The 18,822-nt window shown below is 41.1% G+C and overlaps 1 protein-coding gene across 1 annotated transcript in view; it reads left to right on the forward strand.

The window, feature by feature from the left end:
* Positions 1 to 18,822, forward strand: part of ADAMTS18 (ADAM metallopeptidase with thrombospondin type 1 motif 18) — a 152,192-nt gene that overhangs the window by 88,156 nt on the left and 45,214 nt on the right. Inside the window, exons 10-14 of the mRNA XM_061173193.1 lie at positions 3,184 to 3,279; positions 7,300 to 7,448; positions 13,407 to 13,579; positions 17,398 to 17,528; positions 18,348 to 18,471. Coding sequence (XP_061029176.1) covers positions 3,184 to 3,279; positions 7,300 to 7,448; positions 13,407 to 13,579; positions 17,398 to 17,528; positions 18,348 to 18,471 — 673 coding nt within the window. The remainder of the gene's footprint in view (positions 1 to 3,183; positions 3,280 to 7,299; positions 7,449 to 13,406; positions 13,580 to 17,397; positions 17,529 to 18,347; positions 18,472 to 18,822) is intronic.

Genomic DNA, 18,822 nt, shown 5'->3' on the forward strand with positions numbered 1-18,822 from the left:
GTTTGAGATGCTTGATAGAGTTTGATATGCAAGGACCATTAACATTTTGAGTATGTCACGCTTCCCCTGAAGGGGCATCCAATCTTTAGAATACAACAGGAGAAGGTGGCCAACCAGGGACAGGACAGAACAACATACAGCATTGAGACTCTTTCCTTAAAGAGTCACATCCAGGCAACATGAGACCTTTGGAGTCTCCGTGGTTATTTTCCTTTCCCTTAAATTATGACTTAAGTCTAGGGAATTATACAGATAAGGAAAAGTTAGATGAATAGGCTGGGGAAAAAAAGAGGAAAGAATAAGCAAAAAAGTGCAAAACTCTCATTTCTGTTTACTTTGAAAGGAAGCCTTCTCAGATGGCTCTCGGGTCGTCAGAGCATGTCGTTGGCTATAATTACGTTTGACTTCTGTACTTCACCGCAAAAGAAATAACATGTTCATACAGCCTGTCGTATTTCACTCTGGAATCCCTGTGTTTTTGTGTTTTGCTTTATTTTCCTGGTCTTCTCCAGCTACCCCCTTTCCTTAGCCCTGTGGCTTGGCGTTGGCTGTGGAATGGAGGGGTCTCCTCTGCTTTGGTCCACCCTGGGGTCATTTTGGTGGCTGCCATATAGGCTCTGGGTGTGGGTTATGGCTTTCCCCTGGCTGTAAGAGGGAAAACAATTTAATTCTGAAAGCCTTTCGAACTGCAGCTTTGTTTCAATGGTTACCTCCCTTTCCTCCATTTTGATGTAGATTGTCCTTTTCCCAGCTTAACTTGTCCCCGCTATGACCCAATATGGGAGCACACGGAGATGATGAACCTCATTCATTTTGTTGGAAGGCTGCCTTAGGCTTTCTACCAATGTCAGTAGCAGGTCCATTTCCATGGGAAATGTTTCCATATTGTGTCTTCTGAGCTGTGTTGAGCTTTGGAAATAGTATGTGTGGTGCCTATCTGGGGCTGCTGCTGGTGGTGGTGTTTCCAAGCAGTGTCCTGGAGGTCCTTCCCTTCTCTTTTTGGGAGAAGAATTTTACGATCCCTAAGACCAGGCTCACTGCCTGTATCTCTCGTTTCCCTGTGTTTTCTTTTCTCAGTCCTGTGGAACACTTTTTTTGTGAAATATTTCTAAGTATGTTCTTGCCATATTTTCTAACCATGAAATCTCTATTAACTGGAATGCTTGGAGAATCAGGTGCCTGCCTGGTTCATTGAATTTTCAGGAGTACAACAAGTGACCACAAAAATCACTTTGTATCCTCCCTCATCATTACTATTTTCCCAGAAATGGGTGTGTTCACTTTCTACCTTAGTCAATAGAATGTGGTGAACAAAATGGAATGACTTTGGCGATTCATGATTTTGACATTCCATTAATGATGTCATTCGGAAAAGCACCTCCACCTTTTGAGCTGGAAGGAATCTGGTTCAGTCCCCTTCCTTTATTTTTTTCTTTTTTTTTATTATTTTTTTATTTTTGGCTGCATTGGGTCTTCATTGCTGTGCACGGGCTTTCTCTAGTTGCAGCGAGTGGGGGCTACTCTTCGTTGCGGTGCGTGGGCTTCTCATTGCGGTGGCTTCTCTTGTTGCGGAGCACGGGCCCTAGGCACATGGGCTCAGTAGTTGTGGCATGGGGGCTCAGTAGTTGTGACTCACAGGCTCTAGAGTGCAGGCTTAGTAGTTGTGGCGCACAGGCTTAGTTGCTCCGTGGCATGTGGCATCTTCCTAGACCAGGGTTCGAACCCATGTCCCCTGCATTGGCAGGTGGATCCTCAACCACTGTGCCACCAAGGAAGTCCCTCCCCCCGCCTCCTTTATAGATAGGCAGCCAAGGCCTGGAGAAGTTGAGAGCTTTCTAGCATCCATTGATGGCACATCCAGGTCCAGAGCAGTGGTCAAGGATCCGGACTCTGAAATCAGGCCAGTTTGAGTCCTGCCTTTGCCACTTACCAGCTGGGGGACTTTACAGCTTGAAACTGTCAGTATCTTGCTCAGTTTCCTCATCTAAATGAGTTTATAAGAGGAATTAGTGTTCACCACTAAATGGTGTTAACGACAGTATTTATTTCCTATGCCTGCTGTAATAAATTTCCACGAACGTAGTGACTTAAAACAACTCAAATTTATTTTCTTGCAGTTCTGGAGGTAGACATCTGAAATGCATCACACTGGGCTAAAATCAAGTGTTGGCGAGGTCGTGTTCCTTCTGGAAGCTCTAGAAGAGAGGCCATTCTCTTGCCTTCTCCAGCTTCCCAAAGTGGCTGGCATTCTTGGGTCATGGCCTCTTCCTCCATCTTCAAAACAGCAACGCCTCCCTGAGTCCTCCCCCCACTGCCACCTCTCTGGTTCTCTTCTGTCTTCCTCTTCCCTGTTTAAGGACCCTTGTGGTTACCTTGGGCCCATCTGGAAAATCTAAGCACTTCCCCATCTCAAGGTCAACGGATTAGCAACATTAATTTTATCTGCAACTTTAATTCTCCTTTGCTATATAACATAATATAGTCACAGGTTCCAAGAATTAGGACATGGTTGTTTTGGGGGCCATCATTCTGCCTACTACAATCCAACATGAGAGTTAAATTATTTCATAGGCCTAGCGTAAGAATTAAATTGTCCAAATGCTTGAAAATTATTATAAAAATGAAGAAGGAATGATGATGATCATTTACACCATTTATCCTTGAGAACAGCCCTGTTGAGGCATGTGCTAATTTTATCACTTATTCACAGGTGAGGAAACTGAGGTTTAAAGGGCTTCTATGACATGTCCATAGGTCCTGCAACCTGGAAATGCAGGACAAGGATTTGAATCAGACATGCATTATTCCAGTCTTGGTCTATTCTACTTAAATGATGATGATGATGATGGTGATGGTGGTGATGATGATGGTGGTGATGATGGTGGTGATGATGGTTAGCAACCACATCTCTTAGTTAAAAGGCAAATAGTCTCCAAATTAACTATTGTTACCTCTCAGTCATTACTAAACACACATGAATATATGGGTAGTGTAGAAATTTCCTGCTTACATATTTGCTAGGACATATTACTGGTTACCGTGCTACTACTAACTTCACTTGACTCTACTTTCTGGATAATGTCCCATTTCGGCCACCTGAAAATAGAATGTTGTATACAACAGCTTTGGATATTTTTGTTTTTATTGTATCATCACCCTTGCCATCTCTTTCTTTCCTTTCAGGACATTTGCAAATCACTTTGGTGCCACCGAGTGGGCCACAGGTGTGAGACCAAGTTCATGCCTGCCGCGGAAGGGACCGTTTGTGGCTTGAGTATGGTAAACTGCATACTTGTTAGTTTTTAGTTCTAGAGACTTAATAAAGTGTAGAACCCAAACTATTTGTACTGTTACCTCAGACTGGAACGCTTTGGCTTCATCTATTTTCTGACTTTGCTTTCAATTAACCAGCATTCTTTAGCAGCTATTCTAAAACTCAATGCGAATATAACCGAGTTGGCTCCATCTTTTAAGAAGGTTTCTTTCCTTTTGCCTTTGTTTTCCATTTTTAGATGGAGGCTTGGGTTCAAATGTTTCTAGTTCAATGAGCTGGAGGGTTTCATTGTTTACTGTTTGCTTTTTAAACTTGATTCAGTGTAGACAAGCCTTGGGAAGCAGATATTTCCTTTAGTAGCAAAGGAAGGACTGTGCCTCCATACAAAGCCTCTGTGATGCACCTCACAGGACCAATCATTGAGCTTCTGACATGCCCGATAGCAGCATCCTGTCCCTTATAGCAACATCTCTTGAGGGGCAAGCTGCATCTCCATCTAGGTTGTACAGAAAGTCTTTTCGCTTGCAATTATCTTCAACCCTAAGAACCATTTCTATTATGGAAGATTATGGGAGATTTCTGTGTTTTGAAGGACGGACTCTCATATAGGAGTTTCTATTTTTCTTCCCCTCTCCCAGTAGAGTCTGGAGGGGAAGATACACTTGAGGTCCCAGTAAAATGATCCAGATTTGGGGCATAACTTTGCAAGACCATGACAGAGAAGCTGTGAACAATGAGAGAGCTGGAGATATTGCAGGTTTTTCGATCTCTGCCATTGGCTCTCTTGAGACAGCCAAGCCTGTAGAAAAGAATTGGCCACTTAAATTGAATTCAATTCCATCATAACTTCTTGACCACTAGATATCGGTGAAATATCTACAGAGATAAATAAAACTCCATTTTATCTCTTCAAACATTTACAGTCCAGTGGGGGAAACTGCACAGAAGCCAATAACTTTGGTTCTTTTTAAACACATCTTCTTGAAGCGCGTAGCTGCTATCAAAGCCCAAGTGAATAAGAAATGAATCCTGATTGGAAATAGGTGTGCACTTAGAATAAACTACGATGAATGGGTGCCCCAAGATGGCTGTTGGAATTTGAATTTGAAGTTCTTCAGTTGGGTGAAAGAGAGACTTTTTGGAAGAGACCAACAATAAAGGCAAAGACACAGACACACGAAATAAATGAATATTCAGAAGATGCTTTCTGATATTTGTTAAGGCATTTCTTCAATACCTCTAAAAAGATTTTATTTTTTAACTCTTTTTATTTTAAAGAAAATAAACATTTAAAAAATTGAAGCGTCATATGCGATTTTTAATCAGATGTCCTGGTCTTAGGAAATCTCAGTAAGGATTCTCAGTGAAAATGTGCAGAAGGGTGTTTTAGCTGTGATGATACAAAACAATGAATTAATTGAATATGTAAGTACTGCTCACATGATTTTTATTTTTGGAGTGTCAAAGTTTAGAACTTGCAACTTGAGGATTAGTGGGCATTCTTTCATTAAGAAAGCAACAGCATTAAACATGAAAGGGATGTACGAGAAAAGATTTATATAGTAAATGAGGAAAATAAGTGATAAATGGCATAGATCTAAGGTCTGTTATGTAAATACACCCAGGATCTAGTTCGACAGGGGCTAAACTGCTTCTGGATTAGACTTCAGTTAATATAGCATGAGATTAATCAAGCCAGAAATTAGAAAATAGATGTCCTTAGACCACTCCCCCCATCTCACTATATTGAAACACCAGACTATGGTTATATAATAAACTGCAGAAAAGCCCTTACCTGTAAGGTCACCCTCAGTTGAGAGCATTCTGGTAACTTCCACCCAGCTTCACTCTAGTATAATTACACTGCACTCATAGATATGGTTCTTGGAGTCTTCTTTCCCTAGGGGATGTAATTGGCTATTCATTAGACTGTAAACTCCATGAGGCCAGGGCCACGTCTTGCAGAGTAGCAGTCACCCCATGTTTTGTTTCTTTCTTTCATTGTAACTGAAACCCACCTGAATCCTCCCTGCCCCATTCTCGCTGGTCCTTCAGTGGTATTTGTGCCACGAATACTGGGTAAACATGTGAGGATATGAAAGTCTCATACTTCTATCTAGGTTATGTGTACGAGGAAAGAAAGGTTTGTGCTTGCTGTCTATTATAAAAGGTATTTGCGCAAGTCATGGCCATTTAATTTGAAATTAGAAGCAGTGATAGAAGTATATATGAATAGATCCATATAGCTATATATGTATATATCTTATGTATTACGTTTTATATGTAATAAACACGCAAATCGTGCATGTATGTATGTATATTCCTATGTATCCCTGATTTCTCTACTGATTAAAAACGCCAGAGGAGACAAATCTCTGAGCAGCTTAACTTGATACTAGGATGAATACTGAAATAAAAGAAAGGCAAATTAATTGAAGGATTGGAACAGATCTCAAAACCATATTTCTAAAAAATTAAAAAAATTGGAGTTAAGATGCATTGGTCAGTCATTTGCCTCCGAGGTGAGTAGTAAATACGTCCTTAGGCTACTGAGTTTAAATCTGGTCTCAGCTGGTTGTGTAGCTAGTTGGGTAGTTTGACTCTGAGCAAGTTAGTATTTCTTTGCTAAATTTCTCTCGCTCAGAAAATAGTTATTAACTGCGACGTGCTTTGTGAAGGTTATGTTAGATACTGCATATGAAGTTTCCCCCCATCTTCCCCCCAGCACCACTGTGTGCACACAGAGAAGCAACTTAATAAACTGTAGCTGCTGCTGTTGTTATTATTGGCTCTTGTTGTTATTTTGTCCCAGCCACTGAGCTCAGTGCCTGAGAGACGCAGCCATTCTTGGTGGGGAAGATTCAGGTTCGTGCTTAGGGTTGACAAAATCCTCAAATGACCCATTGCTTCCCCCGTCAAAGTTCTCAACAACATTATATGATTTAATGCATACAATGTTTGATGAATTGCTGAAGTAGCAATTAATCCAGGGAAAAGAAAAATGGAAAACAGAAGAATTCATCAGCACATGGCAAGAAACTGAAGGAAGGAAGCCATCTCTTGACCTAGTCAAAGTGCACTAGCAACCAAGCCTCACAACGAACTGCCACGAAGCCAAGTGTATCACGGGGGGAAAGTGGAGATTTGAACGCGAAACCAACTCCCCGTAATTCTGTAACCGATCCCCACTCCTTGGCAGAACCGGGCACGATCCAAACCCCAACCCTTTGGATCTAATCGCAGAGGCTTTTAGGCAAGTGTGCAATTATGCTCTAAGCCATGCAGAACTTGCTCGTAATAAAAGCGCCGCAGGGGGAAAAAAGAAAGCACTCCCAGCGGTGAGTGCAACCCCAGAGGACAGAGGTGACCCGCAGAACTGGACCGGATGGCAAAGGAGAACTCAGATGGAAAGGTCGGCACAGAAAACAGCTCTCGGACTGAACAGATCACCAGCACACGGGAGACCCAGAGCTGATTCAGAAAAGACACTCAGCTCAAAGTCATCAGAGGGTCTGACACAGGCACCTTTCACACAGACAGAAGGGCAAAGGTGTTACCTAAAAACACAATTTGTGTAGCCTGAAAGCTACTCGGTTTCAACAGAAATGCTCTATAGGGATGATTTGAAACAAAAACGTATGCATACTTATGTCTGTCTTTCGGATGTGATAATCGTGATAAATTCTGTGTTCATATCTGAAAAACTGATTCTCCTGGAAGAAAAATGAGCCCAAGGGTTCTCTGAGCCCCATTGTTTCTAAATGTCAAGGGAGGCTCGCCTTCGTGTCTGCGCTCCCTCCGTAGGCGGTAGGGTGGATCCTTATGTCACCTGGACAGCTCACAAAGCCTGTCATACTCAGCCTTTTGGTGACAAATGCCCCTTCTCCCTAGATGTCAGCCTTTCAAAATGCACGTGGCGAAGGCAGGGTACCAGTGTGTAAGCACAGCCAGCGAAAGGGATGCTATCAAGGCATCTGCGCGTGCTTTCCCAGGTGGTCTCTGAAAGTCACACGTTCTTTTCACAGTGGTGTCGGCAAGGCCAGTGTGTCAAGTTTGGGGAGCACGGGCCTCGGCCCATCCACGGCCAGTGGTCCGCCTGGTCGAAGTGGTCAGAGTGTTCCCGAACGTGTGGTGGAGGCGTGAAGTATCAGGAGAGACACTGCAATAACCCCAAGTAAGGCTCTGAAACAAAGTCAGTATTTGTAAGGCATGAACCTTCAGCCTATTACCTATTGCATATTCGTCTGTCTTGTTTATACCTGTTTTTAAGTGTAGTTTTCTTCCATCTGCTTAATAGCAATCAACGAATGAGGGTTTTACTGCTTGTATATAAAGGCTGTATGCGCTGGGGGAGGTATGATGGGCAGAAACCTCAAAACAGCAAAGGAGTTATTCTCTGTGTGACTCTGCTATCACGGACTCCAGTAATGGTGTGAATTACTTTCTGCATCTAAATTAGAGCTGCATGCCTGGGATATTGTAGAACAGAGAAGCTTGGCTGGTAGACACTGTGTGTGTGTGTGTGTGTGTATGTTTTGCAAACTGATGAACTGGAGAAAGTATGCTGATTTTTGCCCTACAGGAATGTACATCAACATGTGTTGACAGATCAGCCTGACTTTTCGAGAGAAACCAGAAATCCGAAAAAGTGTTGTGTGAAATTTCCCAATTTTTAAAATATTGACAACAAATTCAATTTTCTTTAGAAAAATAAAATGCTGGGAGGACTAATCAAAACACCCCTGGGTTGAGATTGGCTTGTGGGCACCATCTGATCTGGTGGTCCTGGGATTCTGAGCTGCCCTCTGTGCTCTGAAATGAAGGTGGTTTTAGGTTGCTTTTATCTGCTCTAATTCGCATGTGAAACAAGTGTGAGATGTACATTTCCTGACTGGAGTGGTGAAGTCGAAAGAGCTCAGAACTTGGAGATGGAAAGATATGACTCCACATCCTGGGTCTGTCACTTATTAATTGTGTGGCTTTGGGAAGATCGCTTGAACTTGGAGGTTGGGTTTATGTATAAAATGGAGATGACAGCGCCCACCTCACATGGTTTGGGGGGATTAGAGATTGTAGAATTCCCGGCACACTGGGAAGCATCCAGTGGGCATTCGGCAAAAGGTTCTGGGGTCCATGTGGTTTTCATCATCCTCATCCTAAACTCGCCAGGAACACGGGTAACAGAGGGTCAGTCCTCAGAGGCAGCGGGCAGAGGCCTTCCTGATGAAATTGGACTTTGGAGAAGGCTATGGGGGTGAGAAGAAACTGATGGGAGCCTGAAAAACTAATGGATTTAATTTTACCACACGATTCAGTTGGTGGCATAGCATGGAGGTTGAGAACAGAGACTCTCAAGCCCAGGAACCCAAGTGGGCCTCCTGGTCCACCCCTTCCTTGCTAGGCGGCCTTGAACGGCTAACCCTCCCTGCTCTGGGTCCCTCATTTATAAAAAAGGAGATAATGATGGGACCTACCTCAACTGAGCTGGTACTTGTAAAGGGCTTTTCAAAATTGCCTGGCACATGGCAAGTATTGCATAAATGTTTGGTGGATTGCAAATTTAAATAAATAATGAAATGAGAGCAAAAGGAAATTTTTGAAAAGACAAGTAGCACTTCACCTGAGCTGGATCAAGAGGCCAGTTTGTTCCAAAATGTAAGGGAGGGTTTGGAGATGCTTTGACCATTGTTTGTTAGGTGCTTGCAATATCTCAGGCTGAGCTAGGATCGCTCAGCTTTGGCACTCTTAACATTTTAGGCTGAACATTTTTTGTTTTGGGGGTTTGTCCTGTAGGTGGCAGGGTGTTTAGTAGCAATCCTGACCTCTACCCACTCAATGCCAGTAGGATGACTCCCCCTCCCCCCAACCTCCAAGTTATGGCAACGAAAATATCTCCAGACTTGGCCAAGCATCCTGTAGGGGGGCAAAGTCATTCCCAGCTGAGATGCTCTGCTCTAATCAGACCCAAGAACTAGGTCTAATGGTAGGGAGGCTTGTGATACATTTGCAGTTTATACCAGTTTATTAAAAACACCCCCCTCATACTTTGAATGTAGCCCGTGTCTTGGTTAGAATTGTTAAAATCATTGTATTACTTTTCATTTTTGCAGCATATTTCATGGATCTGGTTTTCATACATCGCAGCATTTTACAATCTCGCTACTTTCCCAAGAAAGAAAGAGATTACCTAATTTAATAACTCTGCTGGTGAAGTGCATGAATGACACCCCTAAGATTTAAATTAAAACCTCTCTCATATCTGTGGGATTGAGAACACTCATTATAATAGGGCATTGTTCATGGAAATAGCATACTGTAACTTTAGAGATGCCTATAAAAGAATTAATCACTCGAGTAGTTCCACTTGGTGCAGTTTTATCGTTTTAGACAAGATTAAGGCTCATCAGGATTCTGTTTAATTATGCACGAAGTCACAAATAAAACAAGTCAATGATCGGCTGCTTCAAGACAACTGAATCAGTTCTCCATTCTTATTTCACATTGTTGTCGTAAAGCTGTTTTTTTCTCCCTCTTTCAAGTTACTTATTTCTCGCTTGCTTCAGTTTAAACATTTGGTCTGTTCAGATCAGCCTAACCATTTCATTTTCTCACATGAAAAGCAATGTGAGCTTTTCATTGCACAGTAATGATGGTTTTCTCAGAACATAGTTTGTTTCATAAAAAATGAATTATTTCTGGTTGGGTCATGGATTTATCCAACTTCTCAGCTTCAAAAGAGTTGAAAGGTTATCTGGTTCTGGAATGGCCAGTACCTGGCACATATGGCCCTTCTTCCTCGTCCCGTGTCTGTGACAGACCTTTTTAATTGATCAAAGGGCCCTATTTTCCGCTGGTCCCCACTATGCCTCGGGAGCCTTCTCAAAAGACTTCTCCAGGCGTTTGCTCCCAATCAGGTTAGAACAGATACGTGAGCTGAAACCTGTTGTTTCATCTAGTTCTTTTGCAAATGGGTAGCCAGGGGAGACAGAGGGTCCCATTCAGAGGAGCAGCTCTTGCTCGGGTCACCAAGCTGGACATGGGAGAGTCAGACCAAGATCCCACTGTCTTACTCCTTATAGCGAACATTTTTTCTGGGTCCCTGGAAGAGAGCCTCGTGAAATGCCTATACACTCTGTTCAAGAAAATTAATAGTGAAAATTCAAATAGTAAAATTCAAATAGTGATAAGTAAACTTGCTAAGGCATTCTAGAACTCTCCTAAAACATGAGTCGATTTGAGAAAGAATATCATACCACTAGAGTCACAGTGCCAGGATAATCATTGAATCATATCTCTGGCCCATTTTTCAACCAGTAAATTCCGGGCTCAGCTGATTATCAGAATCACCAAGTGTGCTTTAAAAAACACTGATTTCTTGATATTCCTCATCATGTATTTTTATTGAGAAAGCCTGCAGAGGGCCCAGGAATATTATTTATGTATATGTGTCCATGTGTGTATGTAAATCATATATACGTAAATATATGTGGGTATAAATATACGTGTGTATATGTATGTGTTATATATATATTTATATATATATATATATATTTTTTTTTTTTTTTTTTTAAAACAGAGCTTCCCAACTGATATTAATGATCAGCCAGTCAGCCAACAATAACCATTTGTAGTCAGGACTTGGTAAATTATGCAGAAGCAAATATGGGTATACTTTATAGTAGCTTAATACAAAGAAAAAATCAGGTGCCTAGATATTTGTTTTCTGTTTTTGTTTTTGTTTTTAATGGTAAAGAACTCATTGTACCAAGGGACATCATGGTAGAGTTTTCTGTTAATTTATCCTAATACTCATGTTCAAAGCTGCAGAAAAAAATGTATCTGTAATTGAGGATTTGATGGCAAAGTCCAAATTCTTGCTAGTCATTAAAAGTAGAAAGCACTTTAAAATAGTTACAATTTATTTGTGCTAGGTAGGCTGTAGACTCTGCCCTAAATTCTTTACCAACGTTATCTCAGGTAATCATCACAGCTGTCCTCATTTTACAGATTAGGTGGTTAACTAAAATTGCCTAAAGTTAAGCTGGGAAAGAGCAGAGACTGTTTCAGTTCAGGTCTGCTTCAGTGTCCAAGGCCAGCTCCCTAACCATTGGACGTCACTGTCTCCCTCTTGGTCTTCTCATGCCCCACCCCTCTAGCCTAACTCAGTTAAATGCATGCATGGCAGAGCAGGACCAGCATCCAGGAGAGCCCAAAGGTATGAGGTTGAGCTCTGTTCTCTCTCTTTCTAGACATGTGACCTTCACTGAGCACATTTTGGAAGCTCTATTAGCCGTTTTTCACTTCATCTATAAAATGAGGGGATGGCTATATGAGTTTTGAGGTCTTTCCCATGTTACAGTTCCTGAGTTGAAGAAGTCACACGTGGTCCTCTTTCACTTTATTGAATTTGAGTAGTCTAAATGAAGCTTATTTGTAGAATCTCCGACAAGAAAGGCTTACACTGAGAAAATTTTAATTATGACTTATAAAGATGACCAGGAATAGAGTAAGGCTCTCATAAGGCACTTTAAGGTTTTTCTAAATGCTTTTCGGATAATGATTTAAGAAGTCTTCAGGGATTTAATCTAGCACAATGACTGCTGAATGTTTTAGTAGTTGTTCCAGAATGTTTTGAAATAGCTTAAAAATCTCATTCTGGCGGTGTGACACTTCCCGTTTCTGTTGAATCCATTTTAGCATAGGAGAATTTGATAAAATATGCTGAAGCAGATCCAGGGGTGTTTTATAGCATTCTTGTGCTTCCTAAAGAGACAAGGAATTTTAATCACAGAAATTTATTAACTTGGAGCCTTCTTTCATGTTACATGTTTGCCTTGAGCTTTTGTACGAGGTGATCCGTAGTTGGGTTTTCGCCTTAGGAGAAAACTACAAAAAAAGTGGGAGTGAAAAGAAGCAATTGCTTTGTGCCAGGAGTAAGCTGGGTAAGATGTCACTGGTAACTTTCAGTGTGGTGACGCTCCTTTTTATTTTGCTTTCTGGTTTTTGCAATCTGCCTAGCAAGATCTTAAAGAGCTTGCCATTAGGTCATAATTATTTATGTGCTAATGGGATTCCCCACTCTGGAAATCCATTTCCCATTGTGCTTGGCAGGAAAGGAGCAGGCCACCTGCAATGTTAAAAAGTGATTATGCAGATGAAAACAAGGACATGTTTTTCCCCCAGAGTTTAGAATCAGTTAGAATAAAGCACACGTGAGTCTGACAGTCATCAAACTATCAGCTCAGTGACTGACAAAGCTGGATTGGAAAATATGGCATGTAATATCCTCCGTGTCCTGACTGACCTTCTACGTCAGGGGTCCCCAGCCCCCGGGCTGCGGACCGGTACCGGTCCACGGCCTGTTAGGAATCGGGCCGCACAGCAAGAGGTGAGTGGCGGGTGAGGGCGCGAAGCTTCATCTGCCTCTCCCCATTGCTCGCATTGCCTCCTGAACCATCCCCTGCCGTCCGCCCCCCACCCCGGTTCCTGGAAAAATTGTCTTCCACGAAACTGGTCCCTGGTGCCAAAAAGGTTGGGGACTGCTGTCCTACATCACAGCAGGTGCATGGCAAGTTGTAGGAAGATTATGGGAGTGGTCAGAGATGGGAGACAAGCTGGGGAGGAGTTGGGTCTGCGTTGGAAGAGCTTTGATGCCAACAAAGGGGGCGTGTGTGTTTGCATGTGTAGCACACAAGCACACATCTACGTTAACAAGAACATTTAGGTGTGTTTACAGATTGCCCTAACACATGAGGTGATAGGATGAGTGTCAAGAATATGCCTTCATCAGTCTTTATGGAAATCGCCAGAATGTAAATATTGGCTCAGAGGTGGCAAGTAAGTTTGGTCTAACATGGCAATTGATGAGCAGTGGTAGTGGCTACCCAAGGGCTATGTCGAGAAAAGAAAGCAAAGAAAAAGAAAAATCCTTGATTGATTAGTTATGTCTGCCACGGGTATAAGAAGGGTTGGGACGTAAGGGTAGTAGGCTACATATTTCCATTTTTGTAATGGGCTGTATGCACTGCATGCACTGTGACCATGAGCATCTTGATTGTCCCTCCTTATATTACTGCCTGTGACTAATAGCCTTTTGATTGCTAGTATTGAAGATCTTTAATTTTCTTTTTAGGCCTCAGTATGGTGGCAAGTTCTGTCATGGCTCTAGCCGTGTATATCAGCTGTGCAATATTAACCCTTGTAATGAAAATAGCTTGGATTTTCGAGCCCAGCAGTGTGCAGAATATAACAGCAAACCTTTCCGTGGATGGTTCTACCAGTGGAAACCCTATATGAAAGTGGAAGGTAATTTGGTCTCTACGAACCTCAAACAAATATGTCTCTATGTGAACAGTAACGTGAATGAACGACACAGAAGAAATTGCTGCCTGTGTAAAAAAGTTTCCATGTTTACCTTTCATTCCCCAGACCTGTCCTGGCCCAGTTTTTCATTCACTTCTTTAGGTTTTGTTTATTTTTCCACACTTTTTTTTTTTTCACAAGACACCCCTTTCCTCCCACATGTATAAGTCGAAGAGTTCATGTGTTTGGAATGTACTTATGTTTCTAAACTTACCTTTGACATTTCAGCAATTAAGTCTCCCAGGGATGTTAATTGAAATTGGTATGAATTGTCCAGACGAAAAACTCATGAAACCATATATGCCCCATAGAGACACCATACTTGGTAACTGAGGTGGTAGATGATTACAAGCATGGAAAGGCCTATTTGCAGAGTGTACACACACACACACACACACACATGCATCATGAATAAAAAATGTCTCTGTATTAAGTTCTTGGTACTTATTATACCTTAAAGTAATGGCTTGTATTTGACCTTTTATGTTGATTTGATTTGATTTTGGTTCAGCATCACAATTTATTTTAGTTACCATATGTACAAAGTACAAGTACCAAATTTAACGTACTTTGTGTTACCTGTGCAGAATAAGCTGTCACCATTCTGGTTGTTTCCTTTCCATTTTTTCCATTCACTTGCTTTATCAAAACTCATCCACTCTTCCTTTGGAAAAGGGATAAACGTGAATCCCAATTGTACATATGCAGAATGGGAAGAGACCAAATTTAATGATAATTCATGGGAAATAAGATGGAGGGCTGCTTCTGTGCGAAAGCTCAGAATGAACCTATATAATCAGTGAGCAAAAAGAAGCTAATGTAATCAGAGACATCGTTATAACAAGTAGCATCTCCAAATCAAAGGGGATGATACTACAGCTTTGCTCAACACCAGCCCAGCCGTTGGAGGAGTGTGAATCTAGTTCTGGGTCCAAAAGCTGCTTGTCTAAAAGCACAAATTGGGACCGACATGAAAATTCTGAAATCTGTGTCTTAGGAGAAAGCAGTGAGGGACTGACAGATGTTGACTGTAGGAGAGAAACTAGTTACCTTCAAAAATTCAAAGAGAGGTTGAACAGAGGGAGATTTCAATTTATTGGAAATTGCTTCTGAAAACAGAATTCATTCACGTGCTCAGAAATTCCTATGATTCCTATGGCCGTGTCCTCAGAGAGACCTTCCTTCCTGTCATTTTCTGAATCCTGTGCCCTGCTTTATTCTTCATTGCTCTTGGTGTGAGAATTGATATTGTATTGGCATTTATTCATTATCTTTCTCCCCACAAGAATTATTAGGTTCCCCAGGGTTGAAGCCTTTGTCCGTTTTGAGTATGCTTGTATCTCCCTCATCTAAGACCAGCACTTGGAACATACTTATAACTTTTGGAACAAATGAATAAATAAATATCAACTGTCCTAAATGGAAGCGTGTCCCATCCTGAGCAGTAAGTGCTCTATCACTAGAGACATTCTATCAGGAACTAAGAAATTATGTAGGAAGGGTACCAAGCAGCAGGTTCCCATGGCCATTTAGAATAGCCGCAGTTGCTCTTAGTTCTGACACTTGAAGACTTATTTTCTCTTGGTTGTATCCGCCCCTAATTCCATGTTTCTCATCTATGGTTCTTTCTCCAAGACTCTCTTGTCCTTCCTTTGCTTTGTCTTCTTGGATAATCTGTGGTCTTTCCCACATCTTCCTTTAAATATAGTGTGCACAGAATCTGTTGTTATCATCCTTTAGATAAGTTGTGGGTTGAATACATAAAGAGAAAGTGAAGCAGATAAACTTTATGACTTATTAAGTGGTTTTTGATTTCAAATTTCTTTCACTAATATTATTGCAGTTTTTACCAGGTAGGGAGCCTGGCATTTCATTCATTCACTCAACAGATGTTGACTGAGTACTTACTGCCTGGGAGACACTCTGCTAGATACAGAGGCGAGTACATTGAATAAAACAGAGACCCCAGGAACTTCCCTGGCGGTCCAGTGGTTAAGACTCCGCACTTCCACTGCAGGGGGCATGGGTTCTATCCCTGGTCAGGGAACTAAGATCCCACATGCCGCTTGGCCAAAAAATAAAAATAAAGAATAAAAAACAGACACCCCAGCCTTAGGGTCGCACATCCTAGAGTGCAAGACAGAAAAGTTAAGGCCTTCTCATCCTTCCCTCTTCTCCTTTTGATACTTATTTAAAATCGAAAAGACTGACCATGATTTGAAGGTCTGTGCCATTCATGCAGTTAGGGAAAAATCAGGGGAAGAATTTATTCATAAACGTAGACAGTCTTTGTCTTCCAGTGATGAGTTTTCTTCTTGTTTCTTTTTTTAATTGAAGTATAGTTGATTTACAATGTTGTGTTAGTTTCAGGTGTACAGGAGAGTGATTCAGTTGTGTGTGTGTGTGTGTGTGTGTATATATATATGTATATATTCTTTTTCAGATTCTTTTCCATTACAGGTTATTACAAGATATTGAGTATAGTTCCCTGTGCTATGGAGTAGGACCTTGCTATTTATCTGTTTATATATAGTAGTGTGTATCTGTTAATCCCAAACTCGTAATTTATCCCCCGCCCCAGCTTCTGTGTTTCTTTCTAATAGACTAGTTCCTAAACTTTCCCAGGAACCTGTACTGGAAAAACTGAACTTTCTAGAACTTGTTAATTCCTGGGACTGAGGGAGAAAAAAGAGGGTAACATGTCTTCCAGCTCCCTAATCTCATATGCATGGGGTAGGAGGCGTGAGATAAAACTTCTATTAGAAAGAATTCCTAGGTGAGAAAAAAAAAATGGAATCCATCCACATGGCTGCATATTTGGACCATAATAATTTCACTGCCTTCATATTTTTGACTTCGTCTTTTATTGAGAGGTTTTATGAAGCACAACCGTTTGCAAACTGTTTACACGTTTGTTGTAAAACTGTTATCAGGGATATCACACAGTTGCACATCAGGTCTCATGGGAGAAACGTCATCTGGAATTCCTGGCCAAAAAAGAACTCTTTCTGTTGGAGAAATAGGCACAATAACTCCTTTCTGATAACAAGTGCTCTATAGAGATAATACTTCTTTGTTTTTGCCTGTGATACCAGAAACTTCTCAGGGACTTAATGATCAATAAAAATTACATTTTTTTAGCCTTAATGTTTAGTTTGTTTGCTTCCTCCTCCTTTTCATGATATGATTCTTTTCTATATGTTTTCTAAACATTATTGACCATATGCCTTTTTTCCAAAGTGCCTAGAATTTTCCCTCTTGACAGACTGAATAAATATGTAAAATAATCTGTGTCCTAAATCACAGTCAGCAGGCTATGACTTGTGGGCCAAATCTGGCCCATTTTTTAAAAATAACGTTTTATTGGGACACAGCAATAGTCCTTCATTTACATATTGTTAATGGCTGACCTCAGGGCCTATAAAGCCTTAAATATCTACTATCCAAGGAGGGTAGTGACACAACCCACCAATCACGTGTATTATGGCTCTTACTCAGGATTAGAAAAATAAAATTCTCATGTATCAATGTTAAAGCAGACTTTATATGGATTACTAAAAGGAATTCATATTTTTAAAAGCCACACACATCTGCCCTCGGGTACGCCCGTGCACACACACCCCCCCAGAAAACTGTGTGTAACATTTTCCATCTTGATCATAATAGCTTTCTAATTAAATTTAACTCATCTTTTTGCTACTCGTGTCATTTTCCTATGATTTCCTCTTGACCATGACCTCTTTTGATCTCTTTGCTTCTAGAGGAAGATCGATGTAAGCTGTACTGCAAGGCTGAGAACTTTGAATTCTTTTTTGCCATGTCCAGCAAGGTGAAAGACGGAACTCCTTGCTCCCCACACAAAAATGATGTTTGCATTGATGGGATTTGTGAAGTAAGAGAACATTTCTGCTTTGGGGTGTATGGTCATGCTTGTGTTGCCTCCTATCAAATGCATAGCGTGAGAAGTGTTCCAAGAGATTCTTGTGTCTGGATAAAAGCAGGTGGTGTGACGGAAGAGGGTAACATTTTCAAGTTGGATGTGAGTTTTATCTCCAAATTCCCTCTTAATTTCTGCGTGACCCCCGTCCAGTGTTTTGAGTTTCCTTTTCACTCTTTCCGCATATGGAGATGATGATATATCCTACTTTACACAGTAGTTGTAAAAATTCAATTAGAATGTAAATAATAGTAGTAGTAGACTTTTCTTTTGTGTTCACTAAGTATTTTCACTATGTGATTAGAACCTCATAAGTGTGTTTGGAAATAGCACTTCTGTTTATTTCAGATTAGTTTTTCTTTTTCTTCTGGTATCCACTTTCTCTTTTGTCTTAATTTGATTGTGAGCTCTGTGATCTTTTAAGGGTTGTGTGTGTGTTCGTGGTGGGGAAGGGGGTGGTGTCCCAGCATTTTTATGTTTCACTGGTAGAGCTGGCCTGAATAAATTCCCCTCCCATTAGTAGCAATTGTGACGTTTCATTCCAGTTTTACAGATGTCTGTAAGTTATGTAACTTACCTAATCTTACATCCAGTAATGACAGAGGAAGGATTTGAATGCCTAGTCAAACTTGAGACTCTGCTTTTAACCATAAAGCTGCCCTACCTTCCTAATGTTCAGTAAATATGGAAAATCATGTACCTCTTGGTTATTCTAAGCTACTGGCTTCTCTAATCTTTGATTTTTCTGCCTTTTTTTTTTTTTTTTGGTTACAGCCAGTGGGATGTGATCATGAACTTGGCTCTAAAGCAGTTTCAGATGCCTGTGGTGTTTGCAAAGGTGACAATTCAACTTGCAAGTTTTATAAAGGCCTGTACCTCAACCAGCACAAAGCGAATGGTAAGTGATGCTGCAAATTCAGTGCTGTCATTGGTGGGACACACCCTTTGCTGCTGAACAAACTTAAGTCATGCTAACTACGCTTGAGCCTTTTACTAACTCACCTGACACACAGTAGATGATGGCTTTTGGTGCCTATGCAAGAGCAAGGGAGGATTGGTGGGTTTTTCGTGTGAGTAGTTTCATCAGTACATACATCCCAGAGGGGTGTTCAACAAACGCCTTTCTGCTTAGCAATTTCAATATTCTGACCAGGCCGCCATATGCCCCACGTGCATTTGTTAAACAAAGAATGTATTATGGAACTTAGATGGTCCACACTTACAATGTTAGATGAATATTTGAAGCAAT

This window comes from Eubalaena glacialis, chromosome 18, assembly GCF_028564815.1.
Source record: "Eubalaena glacialis isolate mEubGla1 chromosome 18, mEubGla1.1.hap2.+ XY, whole genome shotgun sequence".
Lineage (NCBI taxonomy): Eukaryota > Metazoa > Chordata > Mammalia > Artiodactyla > Balaenidae > Eubalaena > Eubalaena glacialis.